The sequence below is a fragment of the Babylonia areolata genome, chromosome 18 (genome assembly GCF_041734735.1).
Source record: "Babylonia areolata isolate BAREFJ2019XMU chromosome 18, ASM4173473v1, whole genome shotgun sequence".
Lineage (NCBI taxonomy): Eukaryota > Metazoa > Mollusca > Gastropoda > Neogastropoda > Buccinidae > Babylonia > Babylonia areolata.
The window spans coordinates 16,039,407-16,054,714 of NC_134893.1; the positions used below are offsets into that span (position 1 = coordinate 16,039,407).

Here is a 15,308-nt window from a genome sequence, read left to right on the forward strand (position 1 = left end):
TCAGTTTCTCAAGGAGGCATCAATACATTTGCATGAATCCAGATGCGTTACACCACATCTGCTAGACAGATGTCTGACAGCAGCATCACCCAACATGCTGGTCAGGCCTTGAGTGCATGCATATATATTTGTGTACCTATCAGAATGGATTCTTTCTACACAATTTTGCCAAAGGACATATTGCTGTGGGTTCTTTTCCAGTGTGTCAAGTGCTTGCTGCACACAGGTCTTTGGTTTATTGTCTCATCCAAATGACTAGATGCTCAGTTTGATTTTTCTAGTCAAACCTTGGAGAAAAGGTGAGACAGGGTTCAAACCCACACCCAGACGGACACCGTATTGGCAAATAAGTGTTAACCATGCTGCTTAGTGCTACCTTCCTCCTGAACTGAGACGAATCAAAGATACTCCAGTTATTGTAAGTGTATGAGGGGTTGTGTTTTGTATGTTTCCTTTTAGTTTATTTTGGTCTGTTGTGAGGACTTTGTTGTTATTTCTGAATTCAAACACACGCACATTCACACACGTGGTGCACAGACAGTGCAGTGGAAGCAGATTAAATGAAAGTGAGGGAGAGATTGTTTAATGATAAAAGAACACACTGCTTGAGTACAGGACATCACTTTTAACCATTCATTTCATAAGTTCATGTATATCAAACACTGAAATGCTTTCTCTAACTCAGACATTGTCACATGATTATGGTACCATAAAAAATAAAATAAAATAAAGATACAAAAAAACCTTAAACCATAACCCATGACACCACAGTGATGAAAAATGATATATTTACAATGATATGATTTTAATGTTAATATGAACTTTACACAGATGAACACTGAAATTCTGTAAAATCACTGCATGGACCACTTCTTAGAACCAACTAGTCTGCACCAATCAGGAACCAGCACTTTGCCCTGGTCCTAAAGCTTTCTGAACAGAAGGGTAAAAGCTATATTATCATGTGAATGAACAAAACAACACAGTACCCGAACTATCCCCATATAGCTCAACATGTATTACTAAAATAAATTATTAAAAACTATTTGTATATTACATAACTATTCAAAAGCCTGATTCTTCCATTCTTAGCAGTAACTTACATATTCTATCCCTCTTAAAATCATTCTTATTGATTAATCCATCTGTCTCACTTAAAAAACACAAATCCCTACAACTTCTCTGTACCAAGCAATTTGTGCTTGTGTGAATGCCCATGAAAAGTGGGTTTGAATATCAGGCCAATACTGAAAAATGTTGTTGAAAGACTACTTCTGCAGTTAATTAAGATGGTCCTCCAGCGAAAATGAAATTCCATGAATTCCATCTGTTCTGATTTTGGAAAACAAACTGCATGATGAAAAGTTATTCATCATCGTCATCGCCATCATCATCGTCATCATCGTCATCATCATCATCATCATCATCATCATCATCTTCATCCTCAGCTTCATCCTCGTCACCCTCCTCTTCATCTCCATCCTGAAAACAGAAAAATGGTGCACTTTTTTTTTCTTTTCTTTTTTTTTTTAACTCTTAAAATCAGTCAGCACAAACAGATAGTGAGAGCAATGTGCATGTCAATCCACAGTGTTTTTCATTACATACTGAAACTGATCATGTTGCACAAACATAACTGAAAAGAGCAGTAGTTGTTCAACATCTGATCAACTGGTTTCATTTTACAGAGAAAAACTGACTTAGATTTACCAATTCAGCAGCAATTACCAATCTATGAATTATCATTACAACAGTCATCACAGTTATCAGGTTTCCATACTTACATCATCTTCATCACTGTCTTCGTCCTGATCCTCATCATCACTGTCATCGTCTTCCTCATCCTCATCATCGTCTTCTTCTTCATCGTCATCACTCTCATTGTCGTTTAACTTGGCTTTCTTTGCAGGAGGCTGACCCTTCTCTGGAACACACACACATGGATACCACAAATCAACACTTCTGATCCATTCAGTACATTCCTCACTGTTCAAAGCATTGATTCATCTGTCATACCTTCTATCACCTTTCTTTTCATAAGCTTTAAAATGTTCTTGACATTTTCTTTCTCTAGTAGAACAGTACCAGAATGAAAGTTTTCAACTCAAAGGTGTTCAGAGTAATCAGGTCTTGTAAGAACGAACAATTTAATCGCTTTAAGTACAGCCATACAGATCTGACAGATGCAAGTGAATATTCTGCTACAGGTGTTTGATAGGCAGCGGTAATACAACATTACAGAAAAGTTTAGTTTTTTGGCATTAATAAATGTATTATGACACATTAACAAGTATAACGTGCTCCATCTCCTGCTCTCTCTACCTTCATTCAATCATTCAGCATGGAAGCTATGCAAGAGGAAGTTCTAAGGCAGACAATCCGATATAAACCTCTCTTTCGCAAAAGGATGCACACAAAAACCCAAAGATCTATACACACTTACGTTCAGAACTTTTGTTCTTTTGACTCTGGTCTTTCTTCTGTTTGTCAAGTGGGCGCTTCTTGGCATACAACACAACAAGATTGTGGCCCTGGAGTTTGGCTCCCTGGCATTTTTCGTGCGCTGTTTTACATTGCTGTTCAGTGGCAAAACTTGCAAAGGCATACCTGCAACAAATTCAACAAATCCTTAGATCCAGTGCACATCCATAAAGGATAAGCAGAACAAAATGTAGGACAAATGATGTGGTTATACTAATAAATCTCATAAACTTTTTTTTCTGTGCAGAAAAGATGAGCAGAACACATTAATCATGAGAGTCATGTCTGGGATCAACTCTTCTAGCACCCCCACATTACGGGAATCAAATATGACAGTGACAAATCAAAAGGAGGTTTAAAAAAACACACCACAAAACAAAACAAAACCAAAAAAAAACAAACAAACCAACCCAACTGAGTGACTTATCAATTCTATATTATGAATGTGGCAAATAGCACAATGCAATGAGCAACATCTCTGTTTGAAATGTAACAAACCCAAGGTTTGGAATTAGCGATATACCTTAACCCCTAGGCTGCCTATATGATGAGATAACATGTCAGCGCAAGCATGTATGCTTCCCTGCCACAATGACCAGATACCTCATCATCGAAATATGACTTTCCCTGGTTTGCATTTAGTTCATTGACAAAAATACCGGTAGCTTTAGCTTGGGGAATCTTCTAGATTCTATTTATAGCTAGAAACACGATCTATGTCATGAGGCAGTCCTTTATTTCAACGTTTTGGTTGGGTTACTGCCGCAGTGTTTGCCTGACTCCTCTCCTCGCTCGCTCAACAAAATGTCGGACTGACGCCGTGCTTAAGACATGCGATCATGGCTAACTAAATCAACCAAGATTGCTTTCTTTAGCTGATGCTCAGAAAGAACTGAAGCGTAAATGCGAAGGAGAAGACAATGATGAATATTTATTGGATAATTTGATGGAAAATAAAGGGAGCAATCACGAGAGTGGCCAAGATACAACTATCAGTGAGTGATGCTGGCTGTTCAGCTGTAGCAGGTGACAGAAAGTGACCGAATTATTAGCAGGACAAAGCGTGAGCGATTTTCTTGGCACTCAGCCAACACGGTCTAATGAGAACTGGACAAAGTGACTGTGTTGAGAGGGGTGAAGAGGAAGGGGGCGGAGACTGATGGGGCGTGGCCTTACATCCGTATTATCACTTGGAGAAGTCACAATGCATTGTGTATGTCTCTTTTAAAAAATTTTTTTATTGTGGTTGTTCTAGCATGATTTTGTGTGTGCATATATCCATTTGTCCAAATAATGATATTTTGGTGCAAATTACCTGATTAATGTTTGTAATGAACAAGTTGAAAATGAGACAAAAAACAAAACACTGATTTCAAAACAACAGCGTGTCACTGAAAATAAATAAAATAGGAAAACATCATGTGTTTTGTATTCTTTATTCATTTACCTTTCAGAAAATATATACTTTTATGGGTCTTTCTCCAGTAACAAAGAACACAGAATTTTTTGAAAATGTATACCCGTTTTTTGTGAAAAAAACCCCTGGCAAATAAATTTCACATAAAATCTTATTTTCCTGGCAGCGAAAGGGTTAACTGAACGGCTTTTGTTTTTGAAAGAAAAAAAAAACTTGCAAAGAAGGGTATACATTAAAACAAAACAAAATTAAGTAAAAAAAAAAAAAAAAACCAAAACAAAACCCCACACACTATCCCCCTAAAAATGAAGTTTGGCTGCCTAGATGGTGGGTGTAAAAACGGTCATACATGTAAAAGCTTGTTTGTGTATATGAGTGAACAGAGTTGCAGCCCACAAACAAAGAGGAAGAAAAGAACTGTGCGTAAACAAAAATAATGTCACTGAACACTTCAGACTCAGCATCACCAATCAGATGGGTGACACAATAAGTGTGTACAATGTTAATCTACCTTTCCTTTACATACAGCAAACCAATGACAGTGGACATGCAGTAAACCCAGGAAAGGATTCAACACCAAAAAAAAAAAAGAGGAAAAAAAAAAGTATCAGTATGTAAAAGCCCACTTATGTATACAAGTGAACTGGTGATGGCCTAGAGGTAACGCGTCCGCCTAGGAAGCCAGAAAATCTGAGCGCGCTGGTTCGAATCACGGCTTGGCCGCCGATATTTTCTCCCCCTCCACTAGACCTTGAGTGGTGGTCTGGACGCTAGTCATTTGGGTGAGACGATAAACCGAGGTCCCATGTGCAGCATGCACTTAGCGCATGTAAAAGAACCCACGGCAACGAGAGGGTTGTTCCTGGCAAAATTCTATAGAAAAATCCACTTCGATAGGGAAAACAAATGAAACTGCATGCAGGAAAAAATACAAAAAAATGGGTGGCGCGCTCTCCCTGGGGAGAGCAGCCCGAATTTCACACAGAGAAATCTGCTGTGATAAAACGAAATATAAATACAAATACGAGTTGCAGCCCACAAATCAAAAAGAATAAGAAGAAAAGAACTGTGCACAAACAACAATAATGTCACTGAACACTTCAGACTCAGTATCACCAATCCGAAGAGTGACACAGTAAGTGTGTACAATGTTAATCTACCTTTCCTTTACATACAGCAAGCCAATGGCAGTGGACATGCAGTAAACCCAGGAAAGGATTCAACACACACACACACACACACAAAAAGAGAAAAAGAGGAGAAAAAAAAAAAAAGAAGTGCAAAAGCCCACTTCTGAAAATGAGTGAACATCAGAGTTGCCGCCCACACACCAAGAAGAAAAATGCACAAACAAAAATAATGTCATTGAACACTTCAGACTCAGCATCACCAATCAGAAAGGTGACACAATCAGTGTGTACAATGGTAATCTACCTTTCCTTTACATACAGCAAGCCAATGACAATGGACATGCAGTAAACCCAGGAAAGGATTCAACACAAAAAAGAATAGGAAAAAAACAACAACAAAAAACAAGAAGAGTAAAATAGGAAATATATCTTTAAAATGCCTGGCATTAAAAAACGCATATGAATGATTGACATTTCCAGCCTCCACACTTCTTTCATTTGCACGATCAATATACTCACTTTGCAGGTTTGCAAACACACTCTACACACACACACACACACACACACCTGGACACAAAGTCACACACTTACCCAACTACAGTCTTGTCCTTTTTCCTGAGGGGCAGATTTATTTCCTGGGCCTTTGGGAACAATTTATACAGGTCAGCTTCCTTCACGTCACCACCAAATCCAGTGATGTACAACCGTAGGGGGTCTGGATCCGCTGGAGAAAAGGAACAAAGATATGCAAATCAAATATATAAAAAAATAAAAGGAAAAAAAAATCAAGACTCCTTTCCAGTATCACTGACACAGTATCACCACCAAAATATCATACCATAACTGATCCATGGCAAGCATTAGCTTGTCTTGCTTTCAATAAAATGTCTCACAAACAGATGTAAAAATAAACCTCATAATTTATATTGTTTTTAATGTTAACTAAACCTGATCATTCCTTCAACATCAGATGGATGATACAATCCTGCACTTGTTCACTTTTCTGGGTTGTAGTTACTTGACCTTTTTTGATTTAAATTCTTTTCAGTAAAAACAAACAAACAAACAAAAAACAACGAACAAACAAACTCATTGGGAAATTACTCAGGTAAAAATTTTAAATGACCAATTACCACAACACAAGGGAAAAAAAAAGATTTAAAAAAAAGAAAAAAAAAGGACAGACAATAAACATATGCTGCGTGAACTGCATACAATTGAGGCCCCACACAATAAAGAACAGTTTATTGTATAGAGCTAGGAACACACACACAAAATTTAGCAATGTTTCCTATCACCAACCAACCTTTAACACACAGTTCAATTCAAGGGAAGTAAACAATGTTTAATCTAATATATGCTCAATGCATATGCACTGAACAAAAGTATAAAACTACAGCAATAATAATTGATCATACCCAGTTCTTGCTTTGGTTTTGCTGACAAATAGTTGCTCTTCTCTCCAACATAATCCACAACCACCTCACAATCCCCAAGCTTGGTCCCTTGAAGTGTTTTATAGTTCTTGTCTGCAGCCGCTTCCGAAGCAAATTCTACATATGCAAATCTGAAACAAATCACAATACAATGCAAATCTGGAACTTGCTGGCACTGCAAACTAAATTATTTTTCTGAAAATATCAGCCATGGAGGACATTGTGAAATTAAAAGTGTGAACAAAAAGCTCATCTATTAATTTTTCTGAAGGAAAATTACAAAAATATATTTGTTTCCAATACTGCTCATGTAATGAATCTTTTGTGATGTATTACTTTCAGAGTAAAAATATGATGGTGTGGTTTGAGGAGAAATTGTAAGGATATTCTTAAACTTCATGAATATGTCCTGCGTGATATCCATCATACACACAAGCAAGATTCTGCAACATTTCTACAATGAACTTTTACCTTTGCAAGTTTACGAAAAGTGTAGTCATCAACAGGTGGTCCAGTCCCATTTGGGAATAAGGAAATATCAAAGATAAAAATCAATAACTAAAAACATTACTAAGTTCTGCAAAAACACACTTCCACACTGAATTCAGTGCAACCCCAGTTATCTTCATAGCCTGTAACAAAGTTGATCAAATCATATTCAATGTCAGAGATTTGCAGTTAATAACAATATTTGCATGACTGACCTCACTAACACAAAAGCAACCACCACACTCTTTAACCAAGCAATAAAATGGTCTCAAAATTCTTATGAACTGTTCTGACTTCCAAAAGTATCCCTTCACTGGACACCTCATAGAAAAAGAGCAAGGGACAGACAAAGTAAGACATGGTGTTGAACAGTTGAAAAAGACCTGAAGAAGAACGGCTATACTTGAGGAAACTAGCTAAAACAGCAAAAGATAGGCAGCAGTGGAATTTCTAGTGGCGGTTCAATGTGCAACAAGGCACTCAGTGGATCAAAAGTTAATTTGACTGTTCAAATGTTTTTTTTAAATAATGTTTTCAGTCCCATGGCCTCGTTTGGTCAATAAGCAATATGATCTGAACACTCCTAATAAAGACAAAAACATAACTAGAAAAACAAACAAACCCCATTTTCTTCTTCTGTCGCTTTTTAGCTCGAACGGTGATGCGTAGCCGCACTTCCTTGATGTCCTTGGACAATGCCTTGATTTCTGACACAGTGACAGTGGGTGGCAAGTTCTTCAGAAACAGTGTGCACTTGTCACGGGCCCCTGAAATAGTGATAACACCATGCAGATGTATATAAAAGATGTAATAAATATTCCATACAAACAGAAGATATAATATTACAGCAGATTTTAATATTACAATCTATTGGATTAATCCATTGTTAACCCTTTGCCTGCCGCTGAATATCTGAATATATGCTTATTTTCATTGACTGACAGCACATAAAAAAAAAAAACAACCCCAGTTAGAACACCATGCTCTTTAGACAGTCTGAAGATGTTTCATGCTGCCATTGCAAATGTTTTGCAGAGAGGAATAGAACACACACATTATAATCTATATGACGCAAAACGACATACTTTGACAGCACAAAGTAAGATTCTAACGGAGTTCTTTTTTATACTGGTAAGCAGACTGCACCAGACATGGTAAAGCTTATAAAGCCAAACATCCATAACCCATGACACATAGTATCTGGCAGTCTCTCAAGGACTAACCTGGGGGTCAGACATCTGAACACACAGCATCTGGCAGTCTCTCAAGGCCTAACCTGGGGGTCAGACATCTGAACACATAGCATCTGGCAGTCTCTCAAGGTCTAACTTGGGATAAGACATCTGAACACATAGCATCTGGCAGTCTCTCAAGGCCTAACCTGGGGGTCAGACATCTGTACACATAGCATCTGGCAGTCTCTCAAGGTCTAACTTGGGGTCAGACATCTGAACACATAGCATCTGGCAGTTTCTCAAGACCTAACCTGGGGGTCAGACATCTGAACACAGCATCTGGCAGTCTCTCAAGGCCTAATCTGGGGGTCAGACATCTGACTTGAAGAAATAAAGTGAAGTACAATGTCAATTCAACCATTACAGATGATTCTCACCTGAAACAACAGTCTTGGGAGGCTGTACAGATTCCCCTTCAGCTTTCTGCTCTGTTGAAGACGGAGACAGTTTCTGTTCTGACTGCGTCTGGGAAGGTTTCTGTTTGGCTGCAGTCTGGGGCTGTTTCTGGGCTTTGCTGTCTTTCTGCTGCTGTTTTTTGTCCGACTTATCTGAGACTTTCCTCAGTTCTCGGATTTTCTTGATAATAGCATCTGGAACCAAAACAGCAACAATGCTGCATTTTCAGTGCAATCCCAGTGATAGAAAAGAGAATAAATCTACACTTTTGGCCATGCACAGTTCATCTATTCTTCAATTTCATGTGCGATGAATAAACCATGTCATTTTGTTTGAAGATCAGGGTCTCTTAACTGTCACATTTCAGTTTTGGTGAATGCTGAAGTGACTCGTATTTCTGACACATTAAAAAGCATATACACCCAATTGAACCACTCAGCATCTAAATATCATTACTGTTACAATAGCTCTTTTTTTTTTTTTTTTTTTTTACATATAAGTTATGCTTGACTTTGGAATGATATTTGTGTTTATATCATATACATGCATAGAAGGGTATGTGGGTGGGTAGGTAAATGGGTGTCTCAGCAAACACACCAATAGGTAGGTCAGTATGGCAGCTGTCTGAGTAGATATGTGCAGGTCGATGACTTTATTGTGTATTTTTATACACATTTCTCATGAATCACTGTGACAAAGAAAGAACTCACCTTCATCTTCAACAGCATCATCATCATCGTCTTCTCCATCATCTTCCATGTCATTGTCATCTTCACTGTCATCATCATCATCATCATCACCATCATCTTGATTCTCTGTGGCTCCCCCCAAAGCAGGTTTCTTTGGTGCTTCTGTTATAAGGACATAATAATTTTTTATTGATAAAATACTTTCGATTCTCCAGAAATCTTCCTGTTCTTTTTTAACTTGTCTGTAAAACCATTTGCTCAGATACGCATAATTAAAAGAATGTGTACAAACACAATGCTTGCACATGTAAAATTATTTGGGGTTTCCCCCCCTAACTTTTTGATAATGCTGCCATTGGCAAATATGCTCAGTCAAAATAACACAGTAGAAATTACAAGTGAGATGTTACAACTTGGCACTTTGAATTTATGCATTGTTGTTTTGACTTTTCAAACAAAAAAATAAATGAAAATGAAAACAACAATCACATTGCTACCCATGCCTCTAAGTCTAATGTTTTCACATTTACTGTAATCCAGGTCTTTTTTCGTTCAACCCAATTTCTTTTTTTCCCCCCTTCTTTACTGAAGTAGCAAGTTACACTAACAAAAGTAACATCCAGTATTAAAATCACTATATCAAATGCATACTGCAGCTACTCATTCTGCTGCTCACACTAACGCCATAAAGAGTAATACTGCCTAATCTATTATTACAAGTCACGCATACCTTCGCTGTCTTCATCCTCTTCACTGTCATCATCTTCATCATCGTCATCACCCATGTCCTCCTCCACATCATCATCATCGTCATCATCACTGTCCATTTCCAGATCTCCGATATCTTCCACCTCATCATCTTCATCCTCATCATCATCCTCAGATTCATCTTCTGTGGGCTGCGGTGCCTTTTTCTTCCCACCTTTGCCAGATGAGGCAGGTGTTTTCACCTGTGGGGTTTTCTTGGCCTGTGGCGTCTTCTTGTTTCGTGGGGTCAAGGGCTTCACGACGGCCTGGGGTGTTTTGGACAATTTTGCAGGAGTGGCTTTGCCATTGGCTTTTGGGGGAGCGGGTGCTGGGGTGTTGGGCTTGCTTTTCAGGGCCTTTGCAGACCCCTTCCCTGGTGTCTGGCCAGCAGGTGTGGAATCCAGCTTTCGTTTGTCACCAGCTTTTGGTGTGTCTACAAGTACAACCCAGTGAAAGTATTAAATTGAAAATCATAAAATGTTTTCACATGTCATTTCCAAATATGTAAACATGGATATCATGATTTAACATCATATTAACAATATCCCTCTTCTCATAGTCATATGCATACCATTTATTGTTTAATCCTTGCTACAAGTTTTAAAAAAAATCACACAAAAACCAAACTAAAAAACCCCACCGTTTCTAATGTGACAATCAAATGCATGCACAGAAGCTGTAAAACCACAATAATGATAACATTCCTTTTCACATGTGCACAATGAACTGTTTAAACTTTCTTGCATGGTAAAGTAATAATTTGTCCAGACAGTCTTGTACAGTTGCAATTCGTGTCTTGTCAGTTTTAACCATTTTCCTTGAAAAACACAGAGATTTTCAGAAATAAAACTGATAATGCACAAAAGGAATTGTGAACTTGAATATGAATCAGAATGTGCATGTGTATAGTTAATCCAGTTAGTTTCATCATTTACAGCTGATTATACAGCTTGGTTTATTAGTTTTCACAGCAAATCAAACACAGCATATATTTCAAAATAACAAAATCTTACCTTTGCCTCTTGCAGGTGTCCCCTGCCAAAGAAAATGAAAGAAAATCATGTAATTATTATCATCAACATTTATCTTAATGAGCAATAACATTAATGTTTCTATTCTAATAACTATTTCTGTTTCTTAGAATTGTTTTTATATCTGAAATAAAGACATTAATAAATAACACTAATTACTGGAAGTGGATAACAACAAGCAACATCATCATTATTAATAATCATCATGACTTAATTGTTATCTAACACTAAATATTCAGGGTTTTTTTTCAAACATTTTCTTATTACTACTCTATCAGACAGAAAAACAGCTTCAAATGAAATATACAATTATGCATGTTTTTGTGAAGGAAAATACATGTGAATTCTGAAACTCTGGGTTTTTTTTTTTAATTTTATTTTATTTTATTTTTATTTATTTATTTATTTATTTATTTTTTAATGAAATATCTATTCAGGCATTTCAAAGTGAAGATAGTAATTCTTTTGCATTGAAAAAAGTCTATTTCCACCTCCACAGAATGAAACCCCAAAAGAAAACAAACAAATGACAGCTGGAAACAGCATGCTTATTGTCAGATTATACCTGTGGAAGAAAATGTAACAGTTTATAAGTTTATGATAAAAGTCATGACACTTGTTGTCATAAAATGGAATAACCCTCTCAGCAATGACAAGCAAGGGTTCAGTCAAGATAAAAAGTCAATCATGTTCTCAGAAACTTCAAAGTGAGCCATCAAGCTTTTCTTACATCTAAGAGTGTCCCCAATTAGAGGGGAAAGCGCTTTTGATGGTCCTCCCTTCTAACTGGGTTTAACAGTCGATAAAATGTCTGCTGCACATCCAGTTTGCCTCCTCTACAAAGTCGGTCAACTCATAAGTGACAAAAAGTGTGAAAAAAAACAAAACAAAACAATATTTGATTCATGTCTATTGTCTGTCAATCCTGGGTTTCATGAAAATCATGGATCATTGGCTGCTGTCATTCCTGGCAGATGAACACAGTGAATAAACTGCACACTAACGGTAACTGGCCCCGCCACCTCTATACCCAATGTCTAGCCTTTGAACTATCGTCTTAAAATGTTAAATCACTCCTCTCTCTCTCCTCCCCCTCTTCTCATATTAACTAATTAAATGAAAGTACTGCGCCCTAACTGTCAGTCATGGTCACCCACTCAAAAATGATGTCTGACTGGACAGACAGACTGAATAAAATGTTGAATGTTGCTGTCAGTTTTATCACTGTCAGTGTAATTGTCATCACCGAGTTCAACAAATCATCGGACAAGATACATCTCTCATTGTTATACCCATACATGCCAGGTTAATCATCTGAAGAGCTTGCAAAGTTGTGTAATTCCACTCAATGGGATAACTGTCTGCACCTGACAAGGTGTCTGATGCCTTTTTTGTGTTTGAGGCAAACCCTCTTTCCAGGTGCGCCAAGTGGTCCAGTAAGTAAATCATTATTGAAAAGAAAAGGGTCTTCCACCTGACATATGCTCGTTGAATAGATGTTTATAATCCAGATGCATTAAAGTAACCATTCAGAGTCATTATGTTCATTGCACCATACTCCGATGAAGGAAAATCACTACAGATGCAGGACGTCAGTGGACGTCTTATAGGCACTATGGCAACACTTTGAACGGGACATCAGCAGTCTTATAAGCACCGAATGGGTTAACCTCTTGCACAAAGGATATAAGTTTATGTTTGTGCTCTCACCGCATTGTGAGCTGCTTTGACTTGAGGCTTCTTTCCAGCTGGAGCACTTTGTGGCACCTTCTGCCCATTTTGCTTCTGTCCTCTCGGAGGCTGGGGAGTCTGTGAAAAATAAAGCAATATTGATATAGTAGTTTAAGAAATATACACATATATATACACATATCAATACATATTACTATCCTCAGAGTCAGGCTCAGAAATGTGGCCGATTTCAAAATTTCATTGTGTCCTGGGAAACACTGATCAAATCCAAGCAGGCACAACTTAACATCACCTCTTGAGGACAGCTCTGTACGGGCATAATGTAATGGTAACCTAATCATTTCAAGAACTCAAGCCATAGATAAACTATGAGTTTTTATTATGATGCTCTCCTTTGCTGAGCTCCAATGCCACAAACTTTAGCTCAAGACAAAATAAAATATCCCACTCTTACTCTGAAGCCATTAACATGTCATACTACATTATCACTAGTATACAGACAAGCAGAAATTAGAGAAAACAATGTTTGTAAATGCTATTTAGTTTCTATACAATCACCATCTTTCTGTTTTGCTTGTTTGTTTGCTTGTTTTGGTTGTTTTGTTTTGTTGGGTTTTTTGTGTAGGGTCTCTAATAAAGTAATATCAGTAAGTTTCAATTTGGATTTCTTTCAGCTGAAAGTTCCACTGATGAACAGACATTTCAAAACATCTTAAAATTAAATCTAAGGTAAACAGAAGTAAAATCAGACATAGACAAGCATCTCCATCAAATACATTATTTCAAAAAAGTGTTTTCACTATTTTGCATGTGCTACACAAAAACAAGTAAGAGAACATGATCACATCACCAGCCACACTATTACAACTTTCACCATCTATTTATTTTATCAACTGTACTTATTGTAATTGTTTCATACTTTTTGATTGTTGATAGACTCATACACACAGGTCAATAGTTCTCTGTGACTGGTAACCATATGACTCAGTAGTACTAACTTCCATATGTGGGGAGTAAACCCAACAAGAAAATCTGATTTCGACAGTCAGATGTGACTTTTCCAAGACACACTGCATCATGAAGGAAAAGCCCAGACTTTGACACACAACCGACAGACAGACCTGGAGAAATCTGGTGAATGACTCATCACAGGATCATGGAAGAAGAAGAAAAAGAAGCAGAAGAAGAGTGACCATGAATCATCGTTTTTCTTTTGATGAGCCCTTTGCTTTGTGTTACCAGTTTATAATCTTCCACTGCACTTCTACTGAGTAAAGCTAAATGTATAATACTATGTGAACCGTATAACTTTTAGCAATCCCTTCTTTGACTTCGCAACATATTTTGCTTATTTGATTTGTTTTTATCTATGCATTTATGAATATGTAGGTCAAATGAAAGATTACTATCAAAAGTGACTCCTAGGTCTTTCATTTCTACATGATTTTACAATGTTTGTAGTATTATTTAGTTGCACAGAATGTTTTGTTTGGATTTCTTCTGCCTATATGCTTTACTTTACATTTGTCCACATTAAAATACAGATTCCATTTCTCTGTCCAACCCTGGAGTTTGTCTAGATCATGTTGCTGGATGTTACAGTTGGGAAATATCCTCATTTTTTCCCCTCCACTCCTCTGTTTGACTGACAGAGTGAATGACCACACTTCTTGTGAACACTACTTATTCTGCCTTGAGGGGGAAAATTGTGGATATTGCCTACTGCTGCATGTCTTATTATATAATTTGGTGTCATCAGCAAAGATTTTACAAGATGATTCTACACAGTCTGGAAAGAAGAAAGAAGAAGAGCTGTGTAACATGATCGGTGTTTTCTAATTCCATGCTGACATGAAGAATACAGGTTGTTTGCAGTCATAAAATCAACTAGTACGTCTCTGACTACTGACTCTAGTACACTGCAGGATATTATGCGAGAAAGGCTCACTGGGTTACTTGGGTCTGATCTAGTCCCTCTGTCCGTAACCTGCTACTTTCCAGTCGTCTGATAGTCACCTACCTCTAATGACTTAATAACACCAACTCTGATTTTCTGTCAAAAAAAATGAAGGGATGATAGTGCAAACACTTTAAACAAATTACACGCAAACCATACATACCTTCGCTTTCTGTTGTCTTGCCATCGTGTTGCTCACAAACACACAGTGGAGTTCTACCTCTTCCAAGCGAGCACGTGTAACGAATGAGGTGCAGTCGCCGGAAATGGTAAGATATGCGCAAAAAAGCGTCTTTTTACACAAACACTTTGATTGTGCTGAAGAGCAGGGAAATAGTCCGTGTGCGAAGATAGACCCGAAAATACCAAACACATTGTCAGTCCCGTGTTTTTATTGCTTTGCCGGGCCCGGGATCAGGCCTACTTTTCGGACTTGAGGTGACTCCAAAGAAGACTGAAATTCTCCAGCATCCCTTATCCAACTAAATGTATATCACTATTGAATAGCGACACAATAATAGCAACACCAGTCATTTGGCATCAATATGGGTACAGAAACTAACAAAACAAACAAGGCAAGACATTTAAGTAAATCGTGATACTACTTA

General features: G+C 37.5%; 1 protein-coding gene across 1 annotated transcript; it reads right to left on the bottom strand.

The window, feature by feature from the left end:
* Positions 1 to 561: 561 nt before the first annotated feature.
* On the bottom strand, positions 562 to 14,971 carry LOC143291859 (uncharacterized). Its single transcript, XM_076601976.1, has 12 exons — positions 14,864 to 14,971; positions 12,762 to 12,860; positions 11,034 to 11,055; positions 10,004 to 10,453; positions 9,295 to 9,435; positions 8,566 to 8,778; positions 7,576 to 7,720; positions 6,447 to 6,595; positions 5,620 to 5,752; positions 2,444 to 2,607; positions 1,785 to 1,924; positions 562 to 1,482 (listed from the first exon to the last, which is right to left on the bottom strand). Exons 1-12 carry the CDS (start codon positions 14,885 to 14,887, stop codon positions 1,366 to 1,368), a joined length of 1,797 nt encoding a protein of 598 aa, XP_076458091.1. The 5' UTR covers positions 14,888 to 14,971; the 3' UTR covers positions 562 to 1,365.
* Between the last annotated feature and the right edge of the window lie 337 nt (positions 14,972 to 15,308).